This window comes from Anolis sagrei, chromosome 5, assembly GCF_037176765.1.
Source record: "Anolis sagrei isolate rAnoSag1 chromosome 5, rAnoSag1.mat, whole genome shotgun sequence".
Lineage (NCBI taxonomy): Eukaryota > Metazoa > Chordata > Lepidosauria > Squamata > Dactyloidae > Anolis > Anolis sagrei.
In genome coordinates, this window is record NC_090025.1 from 33,652,304 (window position 1) to 33,674,538 (window position 22,235).

Below are 22,235 nucleotides of genomic sequence, written 5' to 3' on the forward strand. Positions count from 1 at the left end.
AATTTATACAAATATTTAATGTATTTCTAGATTAATCTTTAAAAACAAAACTAAATAAATGCAACTCAGAAGAGGAGCAAGGCTGTCAAAAGGTGAGAACATCATTAAAGTAAATGAAATTAGGCAAACTGAGGGGTCATCCAGACAGACTATTAACCCAAGACCTGTCTCAGTTTTACCAGAGGCATCCAAATGGTGCTTCCGGTGAAACCGAATTAATTCAGGACAAAGCAGGTAAACCCTGCTTTGTGCTGAATTAATTAGATATCTAGTAAGACCCGGATCTTTGATAAGAACTGGGTCTTTCCAGGTGTGTGTCCAGTTTAGATTGGGCCCAGGGACCTCCCCAAATCCCACAAAATAAGTCCTTAAAATTAAAATAACTTACCTGGTCACCGTTAAAGTTCTGCTGGAGTCTTCTTGGCATATTGAAATGACATGCCAGGAGATGGAGGGGCAAGGGGCGGTTTTCCTCCACGCTCCCCACCACGACCCCATCTCCTGGTGCATCATTTCTACATCCCAGGAGAACTCCAGCAGTACTTCAGTGGCAATCAGGTAAAATCTTTTAATTTTTGAGGAATTATTTGGCAGTGTTTCTGGGTGTCTAGGCACCCATCCCTGGGGAAGCGTGGGTTTTGGGGAAGGTGTGGGTACTTAAACGTGTGCTGAAGCGGGTTTCTTCAACATGCTTCAACACATGTTTAAGTGAAGTCTGGAAGTGCCCTGAAAGGGGGCTTGCAACCTAACTATGTTGCATATTTTTTTCTTTCTCTTTTTTGGTGGCATCAGTAGCTATCAATTGTTTTTGCCATCCACTGTAAAATTTCAAAGATGATGATAGTGATGGTGATAGTAGTAATAATTCAATATCCCATATTCACAGGAACTATATTCTAAGACCACTGCCCTTCTCATGTATACTTTACAAGGCGGATATTAGCAACCACTTTTATTTAATTGTATTTGGGTGAAAAGCATAGAATAGCACTGGTGGTAATGTGTGCGATTACATCATCAACATCACCACCACTACCACCATTTATTTATTTAACACAATCAAATGTATATGACACTGTACAGTAAAATAACCAAAAACAGATGGTGTACAGTCTAAAGTATATCTATATACACATACATACATGGAAGGAATAAAACCTCCCACAAAACTCTAAAGTACAATTGTAAAGCAAAATATCCAGATAAAATGCAAACAACAATATAATGCATAGCAAACTAAATAATACATATTTATCAAATATACAAGACTACAAAGCATTAAATCAAATTCCAAAAAGGAGGGTGAGGATGGATGGCTGACTTAAGTAACCTACACAAGCTATGCCCCCACCCCCATCACCAACATAAATAGTTTCTGGCCATCCCTAGATGCCAGCAAATTGATTTACCCCCACCTTCACTGCTTTATGGCTGGGTAAATGTGCTGGCTTTTGGAAACAAAAAAGTTCTCAAGTGAGGTCAGGAAGCAACAAAAGAAGCAGCATTCAGCAAATGTTCAGGGAGGTACATCCATGAATATAGGCAAAGAGTCAGAAAGGACAACATCGAGCCAAACTGTCAGATCCCCACATGAATGAGACAGTATAGGGCAATGAAGACAAGACCATGGATTTTAGCTGATCATTTGAATCAGATACTCAGTGTTTTAGCACAGCATGAACCACTATCTCGGAATCATTAGGCATCTTGAAATACATAAACCACAGCTCTAAAATATCCTTTAGAAAAATCCATTCCCCTTGTCTCCTGACCTTTTCTTTCTCCTGCTGAAGAGGGTGCTTTATCTCATCGGGGAAGGTCATATATACAGACTTTCAATTGTGTGTCAGTGTTGACAGATTTATTTCAAAGTCCCAGTAGTTTTTCTTTACTATAAAGCAACCCCCTCCTTAAAAAACCAACATATTCATTAGGAAAGAGTTTGGCTTTGATACTAATGCATCTGAAAATTACATGGCTTATAAATGGCTCATTAAGAATTGCACTGAAAAACTAATTTTATTTGAAAGCAAATAAAACTGTAAACCTCAAAAGCTTCTGGTAAAAGCTAAATGCAGGTTGGTGATGCATCTCAAAGTGTTTTATATTCAGACATCATCACCACTGACAGAAAACATCATTTTTCCTAATAGGAAAAGTATCGATCAAAGGTTAAAAAAAGCATTTTAAGACTATGCCTATGGCAAATCCAAGTTTTTTCCCCATTGTGTGCAAAGAAAGAGACAGTACCTGTTGTATGTTCCTACTGTAAACTTTGTAAATTATGCAAACAGGGAAAATAAATGTGAAACAGAGAAGCTCTTATCTGCATAGTCCTACTCCTACAATGGAGACTCACAGGACTCCATTGCAAGCTTTCTTTTTCCCCATAACTGCATCCAACTCCATCCCTTTTCCTTCACTTTTAAAGGAACCAAATGGACCTGCATTTGCATGTCTCTGTCTTCTAACTAACTAGCCATATTTTCATAAACATTTTTCAAACTTGCATATATTGTTTGCATGCATCACTGGTGGCACAGTGGGTTAAACCCCTGTGCCAGCAGGACTGAAGACTGACAGGTTGCAGGTTCGAATCCAGGGAGAGGTGGATGAGCTCCCTCTATCAGCTCCAGCTCTTCATGCGGGGACATTAAAGAAGCCTCCCACAAGGATGATAAAACATCAAATCATCCAGGCATCCCCTGGGCAATGTCCTTGCAGACGGCCAATTCTCTCACACCAGAAGCGACTTGCAGTTTCTCAGGTCGCTCCTGACATGACAAAAAAAAAAAAAAGAAAAAAGGATCTCCATCATTGTAAATTTGTTTGTGCTGTGAATTCTCCACCTACATGTTTTAATAATAATAATAATAATAATAATAATAATAATAATAATAATAATAATCCTTTATTTGTATACCGCTTAGGGTAGTTTCCAGCATGGTAAGCATTGCACTTACCGACATAAAAACATACAAAACATTATAACCATAAAACATAGTACTATATGATAATCACACATATTTAAATTAAAACCAATCTGATACTCATTGGATTAGGCAGCTCAGCTTCCAATGGCTAAGATTCCAAAATGGACCTTGACAACTAAGAGAGGGCTGGGTTGGCATGATGGAGTAGACTCGGGCAAGGGAGTGGGTAAAGTGCAAGCATGGCCTACCTGATGATCAGGTTGGGGCCTGGAGCTATTATTATATTCAAGGTGCATTACATAACACATATTTAGAAGTATGATGTCCAAATATGCTAATTTTATTTGATGATTCTAGATCCAGTTGGTAATGTGCAGGTTATCTCCAACATCCAGCCTAGACAACCGGGTCTTAAATCATGTGAGGGAAGGGACTCAGTATGCTGTTTGTAATGAAATTGGGCTTTCTTAATGGGAAAAAAACTCTACAACACTGATTAGGATGTTTCATTTTCTGTCAGATCATAAAGTCCTACCAGATGAAATTCTACTGTCCCCATCACCTTTCCCAGTGGTTCCTTCATGATGAAGATGAATTCAATATAATTGGTATGTGACCATATGAAGAATCCTTCTACAATAACCCTAAAAAGATATGTACTACCATAGTTTGACATGGCACTTGCAAGTGCCATGAACAGCATACTAGCCATACTGCTTACTACTGTGTAGCAAATCCTACTGAAAAGATAGTAAGGTGGGGTTAAGATCAGCTGCTTGGGTCTACTCTAGAGTGGTGGCATCAGAGGGGAAAGTCAAGTATCTCATAAGCTTTCCCCCCCAAGTTTTTTCTTTTAAAAATGGAGTTAGCGGGGACTGCACTGGCTCATGGGATAAATCTAGAAACTGATAATTTTGGTAAAACTGGAAAGAAAAGACATATGAAGAGGAATGAGATGTTTTTTATAATGCTATGGGACATAACGTCATATAATAATATGTCATTGCCCTAAATATGCTTATGGTCTAACTGCAAGCCTGATAGAGGCTTGCAGTTAGAGAGGTATGGTACAGTTAGAGAGGTATGGTACAGTAATCTAACAGGATTCATTTTATGTGCAAATATCGCAGTTTTGTGAACATAGAGTTTTCTACTACTACTACAACAACAACTTTTATTGAGTAGCCACTTGGCCTTATCAAAACAGACAGTGCAAACACAACATACAACATACATCTAGTCCTAAAAAAATAAAATACAAACACAAAAATATACAGATATTTGTTAGCTCAAAAACACCTTATATATTGTGCATGGTGTACATATTTTGTATGTATACACATCCTTCATCTGGAATGGTATTCAAGATTTAATATAACAATCCCAATGTGATACTGGGCTCAATCACCCAACATCAATACCTTCAGCAACAGTGGAAGACAACAAATAGGTACAACCTTGTTGGAACCCAAGTACTGCATATTACTAATATTATAATGTCATTATAATAATAAGCTCTGAACATACTTATTACTCCCCAATTCCAGTCCTTTCTCATATTCTCTGTGTTAAATTTGGATTAGCTGGAATCCTGTTAGTGACCTATGTACCTATAAGTCGGGGCTACATAACCATGTTTTGTTTATTTTGGATAATGTGCAAAAAGCTATTCAGCAAGGAGAATCATGCAAAATCCTTCCTAAGAGCAATCAAGTCTTCTGAAGCTAGGAGAATGAGGGGGGTTATGGATAGGTAGTTCACATTGGTGATCTTCAGTTCAGTAATCTCAGAATGGGCTTTGTTTGTCCCCTGAAATACAACAAAAAAGGAAGCAAGTAGATAGCCCATTAAGACGTAACCATAAAGATGCCCCCTTCCATTGTTAACATGAACACATCTGGATCAGTGGGAAGGGCTATGAAGGGCAATTTGGTATATTCACACCCTAGTTCTATTATGCCTCTGTCTGGTTTACTTTCCATTAGGAAAAAGAATTATTTCAAGCTGAAAGTGAAGACTCTTGAACAAGTTTTGGCTGTCAAGAACTGATAACAAATGCCTGGATCAATGTGATTTACACAAACATTGATATTATTTATAAACTGAATAATTGGATCTACTCTATTTGAGGCTACCAATAAGATTCATAAAAAAGTATGACATCTTTGATTGTATTGCATGTCAGCTGTGCTTAGCCACAATGTCAGAGGCACTCTGGGTAACCATTACCATGGGCAAGAAAAGCCAAAGACTGAACATAATTAAAGGTTTTTCATATCCTTACGTTTAGCAAATAGCAAGCAATTTATTAAAGCCATTGATTATTTCAGTTGACCAAAAACACTGCAGGGCAGTGGTTTCCACATTTTTCTATAACTTTTTAATATGGAACATTTTATGAGCTTTTGCTGGATTCATGAGGGAAATGAACTCTTGAAGATTTGTTAACCACCTGTTGTCCTTGACAGCATGTAGGACAGCTCAAATGACAAAGCTGGTTTAAGCCAGGTTGAAAAAATATATCTTACATGTGCAGGAAGAAAGAGGAAAAGAAAGAGAGAGAGAGAGGAATTATGCAAAGCTGCCACAAAATATTTCACTACTTGAAGTAAAAAAAAAAAAAAAAACCAAACCCACACACACAAGATAATGCCTCCTCTCCACTGAATGGAGAGGAGTCAGGTTGCATGACTGATGACTCTTGAAACAACCCAGGTGACAGGATAGCATCATCCACCACAACTGAAGCAGAAGGGTAGTTTGGGGAGTCATGGACAGGCTGGAAGCCACACAGAGATCTTTTCTCAAACATGAACAACTGCTGGCAGCTTTAGAGGAACAATCAGATGTTTCTGCTGCTCCATCTTCTGCTGCCTGAAGCAGTTGCCCGGTTCTGTAGAGCTGGCAACAACATTTTGTTAATCTTTTAGGGAATAATTTCAACATCTAAAAGGTACATACATACATAACTCCCATAACATAAATGTTCATGGTTCTGAAAATGGAGAAATGTCTGTGATATTTGCTTGCATTGCAAGAATGCATTTAAATTCCCGTAAGAGTTAGCTAGACAGATTATGAAATTTGCATGTCAGAAATCTCTGGGTGGCCACAGTTGACCAGGCCTGATTTACACAATTCCAGTGAAGGTATTAATTGAATATCCTTTATGTGTGTCTAATTTACTTTTAATATCCAAGTGATACCCAAGACCTGAAGATATCTAAATCTTTTCCATATATCTAAATATTTATCCCAAAAGCCCATGAGAATATCAGAATATGTTGCTTCCTGAACTGACTGGAAACAACATCCCTCTGGGATGTCTGCTGGTTCATTCAATCACTTTTTGTAACCCTCCTGATACTAGTATGATTTGAACATGCCTCCATCAACCAGCAAGATGAGTAGTTTATTGCCAAAGGTCCAATAGAAAGAGTAAATTGAATTATCAGCTCTTATTTCCTTAACTTTCTTGCATGACAGCAATTTTAAAGATCTCCTCTCTCTGTTATTACATATAAATCTATATAGCTTGCCCTTGATGCATAGCAAGACTAGACAACCAGTGTAGTGTAACAGGCACAATGTCAGTTAGGATAAAACTTAGATCCCTGTCTCACAAAGCATTTTGCCAGACTGATCTGCTCCAGATGACTGTTGCTGAGATTATTACTTGGAAGAAGTAACATATGTGATGCCATGAAAATCCTTTAGAAAGAGCAGATTTTAGAAATAGTTGATGAAATAATGCAGTTAGACCTGATTTTGAAACACTTACAAGGCAGGGCAATGTGGAGAAATGCAACAGTGAGAGAGATTCTGAGGCTTCTATATTAATTGTGTCTCTGAACTGTATCATAGAGAAAACGTTTCACTATTAATTCCTTTCTTACCTTGACATCTTTTACATTCATCCTTGTCCCTTCTTTTCCAACAAAGATGTCATCAATGTCAACAAGAATGTATCTATCCAAGGACAGTGAAAGCCTTTTCCCTGTCAAGAAGGAGATGGCATCTATAAAAATGAGTTTGTGCAGCCAAAAGTTCAAATTGTTTCCAAAAATGACTCTTTGAATTCCATCATGTAGTCCCAGGTCCTGAATCACTGTAGCATAAAGAGAAACCTTTGGCAGTGATGCTGGGAATGGTTTGGAAGCCTGAATTTCTGTTAAAAGCACTGGTTGGTATGTAGAATGATTATATTGGAAAATGGTCCAATCTTCACCAGGTAATGGGCCTTTCTCAACCCTTGGGGCTTTGGTTATGTGCAGCAGAGGAGACTGAGGATTTACTAAGCAATCTTGCAGAGCCACATTATTGTAAAGATATAATGGAAATCCTTTGAGTGTAATGCTTGGCAAGCTGTTCTCATTGGCTTTATGAAAACCAATTATACTAACACTGTATTCCACACAGTATTTCTCCAGGAGTTCTCTATTCCAAGAATCCATGGATGTGTACTTCAAAATATTTTCATAGATCACCAGGATATATTTCCCTTTGCCATTGTCAGCCAGTGGAGGAATGTCCCCCTTCCCAGATGCAATCACCATCTGAAATTGAAATCGGCTCGACTCCAGAATAGCTATGATGTCTTGGCCAAGCTGAGAATACTGGCTTTCAACAAACAGTAGCACAGTAGGGTCAGTCCTAGATGGATCAATTGGTTTCACCATTTTAAGGTCCATTGATCTGTATGGTAAGAGTTTAAGATTTTCACATTCTATCCCATCTGTTGCCTCAATAAGAGCTATTTCTTGCTTGTGACCTGTATACAAGTAATAAGCAGAAATGACTATGCTCACCAAACAGAAAGTAGCTAAGAGTATTACTATTGTTCGGAAACTTCTACGAAGTTTCACAATCAGATTCATTTTTCTTTGCAGCACTTTCTGTTTATTTAAAAAAACAAGTGGCTTCTTCCTTCTAAAGTGCCATTATAAACAAGCCAAGTTATGAGTGCCACTCTCCAAACATTCATGTGACCATTGCAATGCATTTATAAGGGTAGTGGATGAGGCTATGAAACTTTGCGATGTAAGAGTCCAAGGAGTTGCAAATTTATATTGGAAGCAGTCTTCTTTGAATGCACCAGTTCCAAATAATCAATTGAAAAGTCGCTTAACATTATCTGCAACAAAGGGAGAAATTAGAGTGGGTTAAGAAAATCCATACAGCAATTAAAATGTATTAATTAAATAAGCTAGTCACTTCAAATAAAAAGTCCTGAGCACAAACGTTTTACTGATTCTGCAATAGACGATGAGAGGAGGATGACACTTACAATTCCTTTGGTGGAAAGAAACTTTGTCTTTCAAATACTGTTACCATAATACTTGTGATATTCATTACATCCTACACAGTACACAAAAGCACAGTGAATGTTAAGGCACCTCCTACTTGATTGTAAAGCATGTTTGCACAGACAAAAGAATAATTAACAAGAAAATAACTTAGGATGAAGTAAATCCTAAGCAAACGTTTTGTTTGGGGAATTTCTGCTATTTTTTTCCAATTTCATAGAATCAAAGAGTTGGAAGAGACCTCATGGGCCATCCAGTCCAACCCCCTGCCAAAAAGCAGGAATATTGCATTCAAAGCACCCCCGACAGATGGCCATCCAGCCTCTGTTTAAAAGCTTCCAAAGAAGGAACCTCCACCACACTCCGGGGCAGAGAGTTCCACTGCTGAACGGCTCTCACAGTCAGGAAGTTCTTCCTAATGTTCAGATGGAATCTCCTTTCTTGTAGTTTGAAGCCATTGTTCTGTGTCCTAGTCTCCAGGGCAGCAGAAAACAAACTTGCTTCCTCCTCCCTGTGACTTCCTCTCACATATCGTTACATGGCTATCATATCCCCTCTCAGCCTTCTCTTCTTCAGGCTAAACATGCCCAGCTCTTTAAGCCACTCCTCATAGGGATTGTTTTCCAGACCCCTGATCATTTTAGTTGCCCTCCTCTGGACACATTCCAGTTTGTCAATATCTCTCTTCAATTGTGGTGTCCAAAATTGGACACAATATTCCAGGTGTGGTCTAACCACGGCAGAATAGAGGGGTAGCATGACTTCCATGGACCTACACACTACTCCTATTGATGCAGGCCAAAATACCATTGGCTTTTTTTTTTTGCTGCCACATCACATTGTTGGCTCATGTTTAACTTGTTGTCCACAAGGACCCCAAGATCTTTTTCACATGTACTGCTCTCGAGCCACACATCCCCCATTCTGTATCTTTGCATTTCATTTTTTTCTGCCAAAGTGGAGTATCTTGCATTTGTCATTGTTGAACTTCATTTTGTTAGCTTTGACCCATCTCTCTAATCTGTCAAGATCATTTTGAATTCTGCTCCTGTCCTCTGGAATACTGGCTAAAGCTATCCCTCCCAATTTGGTGTCATCTGCAAACTTGATGATCATGCCTTCTAACCCTTCATCTAAGTCATTAATAAAATTTAATAAAAATAAATTTTCTTTTTATGAAAAGAGGTTTGGAAAAGAAGTCACCGAAACCCTTGAAAACAACATCAATTAGCCCATGTGTTGTTCTTTAATTAAAATGTTTACATTCCTAGAACCAATATAAATAAGCAGGATAATGGAAATTATTTTCAACTGTCCCACTTCTACAATTAGTGGATGGAAAAATCCAATGAAATATGGGAAGAATCCTTGTTTCTTGTTGTTATGTACCTTCAAGTCATTTCCACCTTACGGTGTATCTATTACAGAGTTTAGTTGACAAGATTTGTTCATGAGGGCCAAAGGGAGGGGGTTGTCTTTGCCTTCCCATAATGTAGTCCCAGAGGTCCGTTTCATCTAACAACCTCTACAATGCCCTTCCAGAGACCATAGACTTGCCTAGTAAACTATTGTAAAGTGCTACATACACAGATGGTTTTATATGAACCAGTGATTATCACAGCAGTTTTCTGATATCTTCAGTGGGAATATAGCCATTGACATTGCTTTTGTGGATCATCTTCTCATGTCAAATGTTTGCACCTAGTTTCTGCAATATCCTTCTCCTACTAACCCCTCCCAACAATCTACGAATGTGGGTTGTTGTAGGTTTTTCGGACTATATGGCCATGTTCTAGAAGCATTATCTCCTGACGTTTCACCTGCATCTATGGCAGCCATTGTCAGAGGTTGTGAGGTCTGTTGGAAACTAGGAAAATTGGGTTTATATATCTGTGGAACGTCCAGGGTGGGAGAAATTTATTTATTTATTTATTTATTTATTTATTTATTTATTTCATGCATTTCTCCCCCGAAAGGGAACTCAGAAAGACCTTTTGTCTGTTGGAGATAAGTATGAATGTTTCAATTGGCTACCTTGATTAGCATTTAATGGCCTATCAGTTTTCAAGGTGTTGCTTCTTACTGTATGGGGGAAGCCTTTGTTGAGAGGTGATTAGCTGTTCCTGAATGCTTCTTGTCTGGAGTTCCCCTGTTTTTGAATATTGTTCTTTATTTATTGTTATGATTTTAGAGTTGTTTTAATACTAGTAGCCAGATTTTGTTCATTTTCATGGTTTTTTCCTTTCTGTTGAAATCTATGAATGGAGTGTTGTGTGGTTTCCAGACTGATCTATTAATGTTAACTTTCAGCAAAAGGGACTGGATTACATAACATTCCCAGTGTTTTTATATCATCCGCAAATGATCACTTATGAGACAGCTCTATTATTCTTCACATGGATGCCCGTCTCCCCCAACATTGTTTCATGAGTATGGAAGAGACCGTGATAATATAATATTCTCTGCAAAGAATGACATTAGTTGATATTCCCATTTCATTTGTGAACAAATGAGGAGATGATGGATTTTTTTTGTCCAGGATTAACCATTGTAAAATGTATTACATATAATATTTTAGTAAAAAAAATAAAACACATAGCTGAACCAATATACCAAAGTTACCATTTTACTTCCATTGTGCTTGGGAGTATTTGCCTTCAGATTGCCTGCTGATTTATGGTGACTCCATGAATAGCATAGGATTTTCTTAGGCAAGGAATATTCTGATTCTGTGTCACAAGCCCATTTCTCTGAAATACAGCCTACAGTACCTGTTTTCCTTTGGTGGTCTTCCAAGTACTAAGACAGACCCTGCATAGCTTCTAAGATCAGATGGGATCTGATACCTTTTATGTATTTACCTGTGTAATAGATTGAGATTCTTGATTAGAGTAAACTATTTATAAGTTGCTTGATGCACTTTAATGTTTTTGTAAATGATAAGGCTCCAATGAAAAAATATATCAAAAGTCAAAAGCAGATCATGTGAAATTCTCCACGAGGCTGCATTCTTGTTTTGAAACTTTGTAAACACTAATAACAACATTTTTTTTACATTTTTAAAGGATATGGCGTATTCCCATTGAATAAATAAGTATGTGACTATACCAGGAAAAGATAAACTTTGCATTTTTGACACTTAAAAGGGATGGCAGTGAGATTTTAGGTAAAATACCATTCGGATTTCACACCATAGACATATTTGGAAACACTAGAGGGCAGTATATTCCTGTTTTCCCAAATAGAAACTGGCATCACTGTAGCACTTGCTACCTACCAGGACAAACTGATGTAAAATATACTCAAGAATTATGAGTTTAAAGTAAGAGGTAGAAAATTATTCCAGACTTCAGTGTTAAAATAATATAATCCAAGTACTGAAAAATAAGGCATTGTGATCATTTTAATATTTACAGCATTTCTTATTCTGGAGTCTGTTTCTGTAGAACAAGTGACTACATGAGATCAGAAGGATGTCATTTTCTTTCTTTGTATTTTTGTTGTAGTACTTCCTTTCACTTTGGCAGAAAGATTCCAAGCTATGAAAACAAATGGAAATAAGGTATGTATTGCATATTAAATTATTGATGATCTAGCTAACAAAATACTAGGAGGGTTTTCTTTTCATTATCTTTATTTTATATTTCACAAGAGTTAAAGACACTCTGTTACTCCTTTCCACCTAATACCAAGGATGCCATCCTGCCCCTAAACCAGTGCCTGTCATCAGTGATGGACTGGATGAAGGCTAATAAATTGAAATTAAATCCAGATAAGACAGAAGGCAGTCAGAAGGCAGACCAAAGTGTAGGCTGGATGAGGATGCATTCCCCCTGAAAACGCAGGTTTGCTGTGGGGGGTGATCCTGAACTCATCGCTGACCTGGAACTCCAGGTGTCGGTGATGGCCAGGAGTGCCTTTGCACAATTAAAACTTGTGCGCCATGTGCACCCATACCTTGAAATGCCAGTTCTGGCCATGGCAGTCCACACCTTAGTCACACCCTGCTTGGACTACTGCAATGCCTGGACTACTGCAAAGGGCTGCCTTTGAAGATAGTTCGGGAGCTTCAACAGGTTCAGAGATCAGCAGCCAGATTACTAACTGGAATTCAGTACAGGGAGAGATCCACTGCCATGTTGTGGCAGTTCCACTGGCTGCCGGTCTCCTTCTGGGCTAAATACAAAGTGCTGGTCATTACCTGGGTCCAGACTATTTGACCAATTGCATCTCCTCTTACAAACTGGCCTGGGCAATGTAGTTTGTGGTGGAGGCCCTGCTCTCGGTTCCACCCCCATCTACAGCTGGTGGGAACAATCCCACCCCCCACCCCTGGAACTTCCTGCCTAAAGAACTAAAGTTGGCCCCCTCTCTCCTCTCTTTTAAAAAAAAAACAATTGAAGACCTACTCTGCTCACTAGCATATGGAGAGGAGGAGGATTAAATAATAAGAGATCACTACCGGGCCCTGGTTGTGAACTATTTTGTATCTGGCTCTGCTAGCTCATGTCTGCACAATTACCAACATTGGCCACACAACCAACCCACACAACTTTGTGAGCTCCAGTTGGCTTTTGTAAATTAAGGTTGGACATTTGTTCTGATTTTGTGTCATTATATAATTTTTGTCTGGCTACATATGTTCAATTTATTGATGTTTATTTATTTATTTATTTCTGGTATTTCTACCCCGTCACTTCTCTACCCCCGAGGGGGGACTCAGGACGGCTTACAATAGGCACCAATATGATGCCAATACATGACAATCACAATAATACAACCATAATTGAACATAAGCCTAATTAAAACAGTAATTAAAAAAGTAAGCAATAATTAAAACAGTAAAAAAGCAGTACTAACAGTCTCATTAGCCGTGTTGCCGTTCCAGTCAATGTCCATCTAAAGTGCTACTTATGTCTGCTGACCGAAAGCCTGGTCCCAAAACCATGATTTTAATTTCTTCCTAAAAGCCAGGAGGGAAGAAGCCGATCTTATTTCATTTGGGTGAGTGTTCCATAGGTGGGGGGCCACAGCCAAGAAGGCCCTGTCTCTCGTCCCCACCAGACGCATTTGTGATGTTGACAGAATGAGAGCAGGGCCTCCCCGGGTGATCTTAGATTATGAGGTGGGACATAGGGGTGGATGCGTTCGGACAAGTAAGCTGGGCCTGAACCATATAGAGCTTTATAGGTCAAAACCAGCACTTTGAATTGGGCTCAGAGATGGACTGGCAGCCAATGGAGCTGACATAACAGCGGGGTAATATGTTAGGTTTAATTTATTAATGTTAAGTTTAATTTGATGTTAGGTTTTATATTGTTTTCATATGTGGGGTTTTACTGGGATTTTATGTCGGTATTTGTTTGTATTACAGAGACATTGAATGTTTGCCGTTGTATGTTGGAATCTGCCCTGAGTCCCCCTGGGGAGATAGAGCGGAATACAAATAAAGTTATTATTATTATTATTATTATTATTATTATTATTATTATTAGCTCTGTTTCAATGCCTGTTATGATAAGAGTAAAAATATAAACCTTTTAAAATCCCATTGATATTAATGGGAGTGTTTAGGCTAGCCTAAAATCTATCACATTACATCAAGCGGAATTTCAAGAGATCTAACACTAATTGGTTTGTATTCTTAGAACAAGACATGTATATTATATTTGCAACTTTTTTCATACTTTATGAGAAAGCCTTTCTCTGAGACCAAGATATTGAAATAATAATCATAGTAGTAGTAAAAATAATATCAATCATTGACAGACATCAAAAGCCTCCCCCCACCCCCAAAGAGGATGCAAAAACCTAATGATTCTCCCCTCCCGGTTTGTCATTTTTCATTATTGTTGTTTAATAGCATCGTGGCTGGAATTATATTGGTGTACTATGAAGCCATTGACAGTAGGAAGAAAAAGTTTGTGCATACAGTGACAATGAAGGGACAAGGCAAGTGTGGAAATAGGCTGCCCAGAGGCAGTGGGTTTTCATTTGTCTTCTCTTGCCATTTCTGCATGATCCTGGAATTGTCACTGCTTGATGAGCAAATCAACATAACCCTATTCAATATTTCATGCAAAAAAGATAGGAAAAATTTGCACTAAACCATGATTTTTGCACAAAAATATCGCATTTTACAAAAAAAAAATACTATTTTTTACTCCCACACAAGAATATGTTCATGTAATGTTTGCAAAAAGTCCTACCAAAATGCCCATATGGAAAAGATTCTTATAGTTTCATCCACCAGAAAGAAAATGTTTTAAAATGTTCATATTCACATATAATATGAATATCCTGACTGACATCCTTACTTATTATTTTGATACAATAATAGCTAACCCTGTGGTGGCCCTTCGGCTGTGGAACTCCCTGCCTAGGGATATTAGATCAGCCCCCTCCCTCCTGACCTTTCGTAAGAGAGTGAAAACCTGGCTCTTCGAGCAGGCATTTGGAACCCTGGAATAGTCAAGCTTGAGATGGAGAATGACCCAGGAACGGCCAAGACGATGAAACGGATGAGGATTGGATTGAGAGGATATAGCTCTTTTTAAATTGTTATTGCACTGTCTTTTTTGTCTAAATGCACTTAATTGTTTTTGCTTTTGTATTGTATTGATGGCATCAAATTGTGCCGATATGTAGACCACCCTGAGTCGCCTGCGGGCTGATATGGGCGGGATATAAGTGATGTAAATAAATAAATAAATAAATAAGCAGGTACAAGTGATCTGATACATAATTTTAATACTTTAGAAACATTTGTTTTCCCCCTGCTCCTACTCACTGGTCCTGTAAAAATTGTGTATAATATATTAGACCCATTGCAAAGATGGTCAAGAGAGATGATTAAGTAACAAATCCTTCCTCCTTCAAACACACCTCTGCAGCTTCATCACTGCCAAGATCTTGCTTGAAATGGGATAACTGTATGGAAAAACTGTTTAGCAGTAAAATTGGCAAATGTTCTCCTCTACTATCATTATAAAAAGTCAGAAGCCCTTTTATTGCAGTGGTAAACTTACACTGGATTTGGAAACCCAATATCTTGTGAATTTTACCTCTGCCTTGGTAGGATCTTTTGTATGTGTGTGTTTACAGGATGAGGAAACTGCTTTAGCCATTTTCAGTAAGCTAGGTGATGTAGGCTCTATATATAAACTTCCCGTACTTCTTAAAACTTTGATGATAGCTTAAGAGCAAAAAACAAAGTAACCACTCTTCTCTAATGTAATAGACATTTGCAAATAGCAGGTGTTTTAATGCTGCTCCTATAACAACTACTAAATAGAAAAACATTTTTATTAAATTCGTTGTCCTTTCTGATTACAGCATGGCAGAAAGTCCTACAAGCAAGAATGGGCTTGAGGACGATATTAAGCATCCATTGTTTTCAGTGCATGGTTGCATTTCCAAAAGGTGCCATGCCAAAAGTAATTCTGGAAGATGGAAACTATGGTAATAATGACCACATCTTTCCTCTGGAAAGAATGGAGGCTTAAAAATGGAGCAGCTGCTACCATCAAAGTGTTGTTATTGTTTTTAAATAGCAACTCAAAATATTTTTTTCATGTCAGGAGAGACTTGAGAAACTTCAAAGTTGGTTCTGGTATGAGAGAATTGGCTGTTTGCAAGGATGTTGCCCCGGAGGCGTCTGGATGCTTGATGTTTTACCATCCTTGTGAGAGGCTTCTCTCATATTGCTGCATGGGGAGCTGGTGCTAACAGAAGGAGCTCAACCTGCTCTTCCCAGATTTGAACCACTGACCTGTTGGTCAGCAGTCTTGCCAGCATAAGGGTTTAACCCATTGCACCATCAGCGGCTCCTTTTTGTAGCTCTTTGAGGTCTGCTAGCCAGGTTGCATGATAACAGAGAGTCACAACATACACCTGTTCGTTTTCCCATTGCTGTGTCAGCTTATTTGGGTGAGGTGTCATTCAACTTCATCCCCATGATCTGAACTCTAAACAAAAGGGATGAAGAATCAGTTTGTCAGGAAGATCAGCTGTCTAAGGGCCTTATCACATTGATGAGGTCCTTCAGATCAATTCTGCCAGCCTCTGTGGTGAATCGGGGGTAAGGGGGCAATCCCAGCACCCCACTTCACCAGCTTTCTAATCACATGTGGGGAAGTATTGCTGCATGGCTTCCCCTTGTGGTAGTCCCATTGTTCCAATACAACATGGGGAGGCCCCCGTGTTGGCAGTGCAGCATCATAGAATGCTGCTGCCCCATTTGAGCCCTCCCTACCAGAAGTAAGGCTACATTGAGTGATGGGTGGTCTAGTGATCTGTGGTTCAACTGGGGCAGAAGCATCCTAGGATGTTACAATTTTGTTGTGTGATGAGGCCATAAGCCACAGAGTAACTGATCTTGGACCCAGATCCTGAGGTTAAATTATGTAATATCAGGACTCCTTGAACCAATGCCTTCTACACTTACATTCCCACTGAAAGCACTTCTGAAGACTGTGTTCCCTGAGGAATTGTTCTTTATAATTCCATGTTTTCCCTCATGTTTGCCGGATCAGGCAATGCAGGCTGAAAGACCTGTGGCTCAAGGAAGAGAGGCCAGGTCTAGACTAGAGGTTATTTGAAGGGTGACCAATTTTAAAAGTGTTTCTCTCATTAAAAGCCACACTGTACATATCTGGATGTGTGGATGTGCATTCTGAAATACATACATTGCCTTCAGTAGACAGAATTATACTGAATTGTTTTTGGATGTATCTTGGCTTTCTTCAACATGTTATTGGGTGACAGTCAGACTCTGGCATACAGTGTATGTGAGAAAGAAAGAGAGGGGTGGGGTGGGGGAGATTGAAATAGGGAGGAAGAGAAAGACAGACACACACAGCCCCCAATTCATTTTAATGTCTTTGCTCACATTTCTAAAATTTGCAAATCTAATTATTCTATCCTGAACCATTCCTCTCCTCATAAGCTATAAAGATACAGACTGAATAACTAAATGATACCATGGCCAGCACCTAGACAATCCCCAAGATATTACAATTCAATACATTAAAATTTATCATTGGGATTTGAAAATGCTTTTTGGCTACATTTTTGGACCATGTGTCAAGTCATTGCACTGAGCCAATTTGATTTAATTGAATTTTGCAAGTAACTTTTTGCGAGACACTCTCAAATGCTTTGGTGAAGTCCATATATATTACATTTACTGCTGGTTTTGTATCACTGCCAACAGCACAATCAAGTTTCTGAGGTATGATTTGCTTTCTGCTTTTCAGCCAAGAGACCTGCATTAATGCCACATTAAGGCTGCACTTTTAAAAAAAGGAGTAGGAAATGCAAATGCTGAGGTTCCAATAGTGCTGTTAATTTGAACACGTACTCCGTGGATTTTATGGCACACAGCTGGTGACTGAACAGCCACAGTAAACTAAAAGCAAAACAGAGAGAAAAAAATCCATAGGAGTGATAACTTATTTGATTTGCCTCCCATTTCTCAAATCTTTGTGCTTAAAAGCTATGGCTGAATCCTTTTCTCCCACAATGCCCATACCCTTGTAGAGAACAATTAATCTTACTATACCCATATCCTGGGACTTGATAGCATTTCTAGTCATGGAAATAATACTGTTTGATGAACATGTAGATTATTGTTAGCACCTGGGTAATGACTGTGAATGTCATGATGCAATACCTAAGGGAATGTGGTTAAACCTAAGGGATTGTGGCTGAGTCATTACCATGTGAGGGTTATTACAAAGGGGTTGTATCAGCTAGTGTCCCTTACTGATGACCTATCAGCAGGGGGCTATATAGGGAGGATGAAAGACTGCATCTTTTTCTTTCATGTGTGACTCAGTATGAGTATCTGTCTATGTTGTACATAATTGTGTAATGCAGGCATTCTCAAACTGCGGCCCTCCAGCTGGTTGGGCCTTCAACTCCCAGAATTCCTGACCATTGAACAAAAGCATTAGGGATTCTGGGAGTTGTAGGCCCAAACAGCTGGAGGGCTGCAGTTTAAGAATGCCTGGTCTAATGACTCTGATTGTTTGCAAGTACAAGACAGAAAGAGAATATGCATATCCTGATTCTATATTTGTATATACTGCAATGGTGAAAATTAAAGCCTCTGGATATTTTGGATGAAAACCTGGATCTATTGGTTTACTAAAAGTGTGTATATAAGATCAGATGCTGGCAGTTGGATTGTGCTCATAATTGGGTTGAAGCATGTTTTATGGTGTGAAAGGACTCTGCTGTGTTTTTGCTTGCTTCTAGAACACTATTATCCAGCTTGCAGTGGTTCAGGTAGTTTGTGATTTGGAAACTAGAAATCACTTCATGATGAGTATCCCATGACATAGAATTCTATATATACTAAGAACAGATAAGTCTACCTGTTTTGTGGTTTACATTTCTTTGGAAGAAGGAATCAAATTCAAGTATTTTCTGTATAGGCAAAAAAAAAAATCTGCTTCAATCTGCATTTTCCTGGTCCGTAGTTGACTACATTAATGTCACACACATCTTTATGCAAGCTCACTTCGGTATTAAGGGAAAATTCTGTGATGATGTACTTCATATATTTCTGGTCATATCACCTCCAGGTCCCTCTCCCTCCCATAAATGGAAGTATATGTATGTTCACCTTGGAAATATATGTATGCCTTGATAGGATATTGGGCATTCTATTCAGCAAAAAGGCAGATATCTGAATGCTGGCAGACAGAGGTACCAATAAGTAATTATTTGCATAAATACGCCTTCAGAGCTCATTTCAGCTCCATGTTTCACTTGGATAAGGGCTGATACTTCAGTCCTATCCAATAGCAGGAAGATGGAGAAAAAGTTAAGAATTCAATGTACATTTTTAGTACATTTTGGTGATGGGCACAGCTCTGTAACAGCCTCTACTAGCCCTGAAGCTTTGGGGGTGGAGGAGGAGACTACTCTTGAGGCAGATCGGGAGTTTTTGCTCTCATTTATAAGGTCATGGGACCTGGATAGGCATATCCTGTGCTTACTTTTCAGTAGGTGGCTGGCTGGGGAGCAACCCAATTATTAATTTTCCTCTGGGCTCAGATGTTTTGCCCAAGAGAAAGCTGAGGAGGTTGTCTTGAATTGACACTTGCCCTTAGTTAGATCTACCTAACGTTTCTCCCTCTTTCATAGCTTCTTCAAGATTCAGCTTATTTAAGTAGGATATTTGTCACAGAAAGCAGTCCTTAATTAACCCAACCCTTGGTGTCTTGTCTCATTATTCTATGTTCATCAAAAGTATATTGCAAAAATGGAATGATGTTCGGGAAACCAGAAGGATAACTGTTCATTATTATTTTGCGGAGCGGGATTTGGTATAATTCATATTAAAATATGAATAAAATTAAATCTTCCCAAATCTTTAAAATGCATGTTTGTCATTGTGTATATCCAAATTGTTTCTGACTTATGGTGCCTTTGGACGAACCTATCATGTATTTTGCCTGGCAAGACTTTTTCAGAGGTGGTTTGACTTAGGCCTTATTCACTGTTTTGTCTCATCCCGAGGACATGCTTTTACATCATTTCCTAAGAAGTAATTCATACTGATGAATTGTACTGATTTCTGCCCTCTACACTGTTGGAATTGTGCATTATTCTTATGATCTTCTTTAGTCATGAATAAGATGTGTTAAATATATTAGATTACTGAATTGTGACTTGAGTACAGGGATCTATAGACAAGGATGAGGTAGAATACTATTATGATTACCACAAGTACTACTGGTACTAATGTTTATTTGTTCCTAGATTTTTTGAGCAACGTGTCTGAGGTTACAGGCTAACAGACATAGTATGTAAATAAAGGAATGAAATGAACAATAAGAGAAAAGCCAAGCAAGTACCTGAACACAGCTTCAAATATGATTGTATCCATATGTGTATGTGTGTGATTCAGTGTCTGAATTCTATTGCCTAACATTTCTGAGGTTCACAGGAATTTTACAGTACTTCAGCATTATATGCTGTCTCTGTATGCTGTTTCAGTGGTCTGTAAAATGGATGGGGTCTCATGAATATAAAAATTCATAATGCACTAAAAATATCATGAAGGCAGCATGAATGTAAAACTCCCTAATCCACTAAAGCTTTTATGGTAGCAAAGAGATTGCATTTCCCTTTATGACACAAAAGTTTTCCAAACTTCTGCAAGGTCTGTAGTATTTTATGTCTTTAAGCTGTTTGGGCCTTCTACCTTGGAACAGCTGCTAGGATAATATGAAATGCTATTTGAAATTCTTTATCTTTAAGGGTGAATACGGGTTGGGGCCTAATCTCAGTTCTGCAAAGTGTTATTGTTTCTTTTTTTCTTCAAAGTAACCAGTTTATGCAGTGACAGCCCGATCCACATTTCAGGAAGCCAAACTCTGATTTGATATGACTTGGTATCAAGTATTGCACACGTAATACTCTATATATAACATAGAGTTAGGGATCCTTAATATCCACATTCAGTAAGGCCCATGGTTCTCAACAGTGGGTCCCCAGATGTTTTGGGTTTCAACTCCCAGAAATCCTAACAGCTGGTAAACTGTCTGAGGTTTCTGGGAGTTTTGGCCAAAAACACCCGGGGACCCCAGGTTGAGAACCACTGAGTAAGACTATATACACTTAGAAATAATTTATATAAATACCACCACAGTCCACTTTAAAATGTAGCCACCGTATTGGAGAAATGGACTCCATTCAACTGACAGTTGGGGTTCAAGAAGGGTAACATTGCCACCCTGCTCTTACTAGGCAATAAGTCTGCATCATTCAGAAGCAGCACCCCTGCCACAAGTCTTTGTCACAATGTTGTTGGTTTGTGGGATGGGGATGGAAATGTAAACCCCTTGTATCTGGATTGCCAGCTGAAAAAACCTCCAATTTCTGTCTTATTATTACTTATCACTTCTCCTTAACCAAGTAGATGATTAGGTAATTGTGATAAGATAGTATTGACAGAATAATGATTTTGGAAGAAGCCATATGGAAAATATCACATCATTAACAGCAACTTGTATTTACCAAGAAAAAAAATGGATCAGAATACTAGATTGCACTTCACTAATTTACTACAATGGGAAATGACATGATTTTGAATTCTAGCATGAATTGGCTGTTATCTAGAATTTGCTCCTTCTGGAGAAGGAAACTGAGAATTCTGTGATATAATTCTATTTGCAAGCTATGATGACTGGTGTCTTCCATGTCAAGTAAATAGTGATTTTGCACAAAAACTTTTAGTCTAAAATGTAAAGGATCACCTCAAGGTGTTAATGCTGTGAATTTCTCCACATTGATACCCTGTACCCATGTAGTGGAACTAATTTCGAAATTAAATACTGATAGTGGATAGGAAATGGTCAGATTCTGGAACTGTTGAAGTACTTATTCTCATACATAAGGGAAATCATAGTAATTCACTTTGGTGACAGGGAACTCACGCATGACAAGAGGTTGGGAGGAAGCTTCAGAATTCTGCTTTGCATTTTGGTAAATCTGAAGTAAATCTAACATGTTGAGAGTGATGCCGATGCATTCACATAGTGGAAACTGATGACTTCCATGTCAATAAGGAGGCAATTCCACTCAAGGGTTTAGTTCAAATTTGAAGTCTATCCAAGTATTGATGTTAATGAGGATAGGGTTCAATACCTTGGATAGTTCCTTCTGGATCAATGGTAGGAGAGGCTGCATAGGTAAACATTGCTATCTTGTTTTATTAGTTGAATCATCTCTGGTGCTTTAGTCATATGCATGAATGGCAGGACTTAAATGAACTCTCATGTTTTTTAATAAACATTTTAATAGAATGATTGGGAACAGTTTTCAGTCTTGGGTTGGGCATGTCAGGGGATACGGATGTAAAAATATGGGCTCATGAGAGTTATATTTTCAGAGACTGAAAGTGTATCTCAGGGATGCTTGATGATTCATGATAAAAATTAAACTTGTTCAATCCCTCCATGTTGTAGGTAGATTTCTTTAT

At 38.5% G+C, this 22,235-nt stretch overlaps 1 protein-coding gene across 2 annotated transcripts in view; it reads right to left on the reverse strand.

Annotated features, from left to right (window-relative positions):
• The window catches only part of LOC132776899 (bifunctional heparan sulfate N-deacetylase/N-sulfotransferase 4), a 152,674-nt gene that overhangs the window by 115,887 nt on the left and 14,552 nt on the right, over positions 1 to 22,235 (reverse strand). For both annotated transcript variants that reach the window (XM_060779025.2, XM_060779023.2), the window contains exon 2: positions 6,830 to 8,067. In XM_060779025.2, the coding sequence (XP_060635008.2) occupies positions 6,830 to 7,810 (981 nt within the window). In that variant the 5' untranslated portion in view covers positions 7,811 to 8,067. The remainder of the gene's footprint in view (positions 1 to 6,829; positions 8,068 to 22,235) is intronic.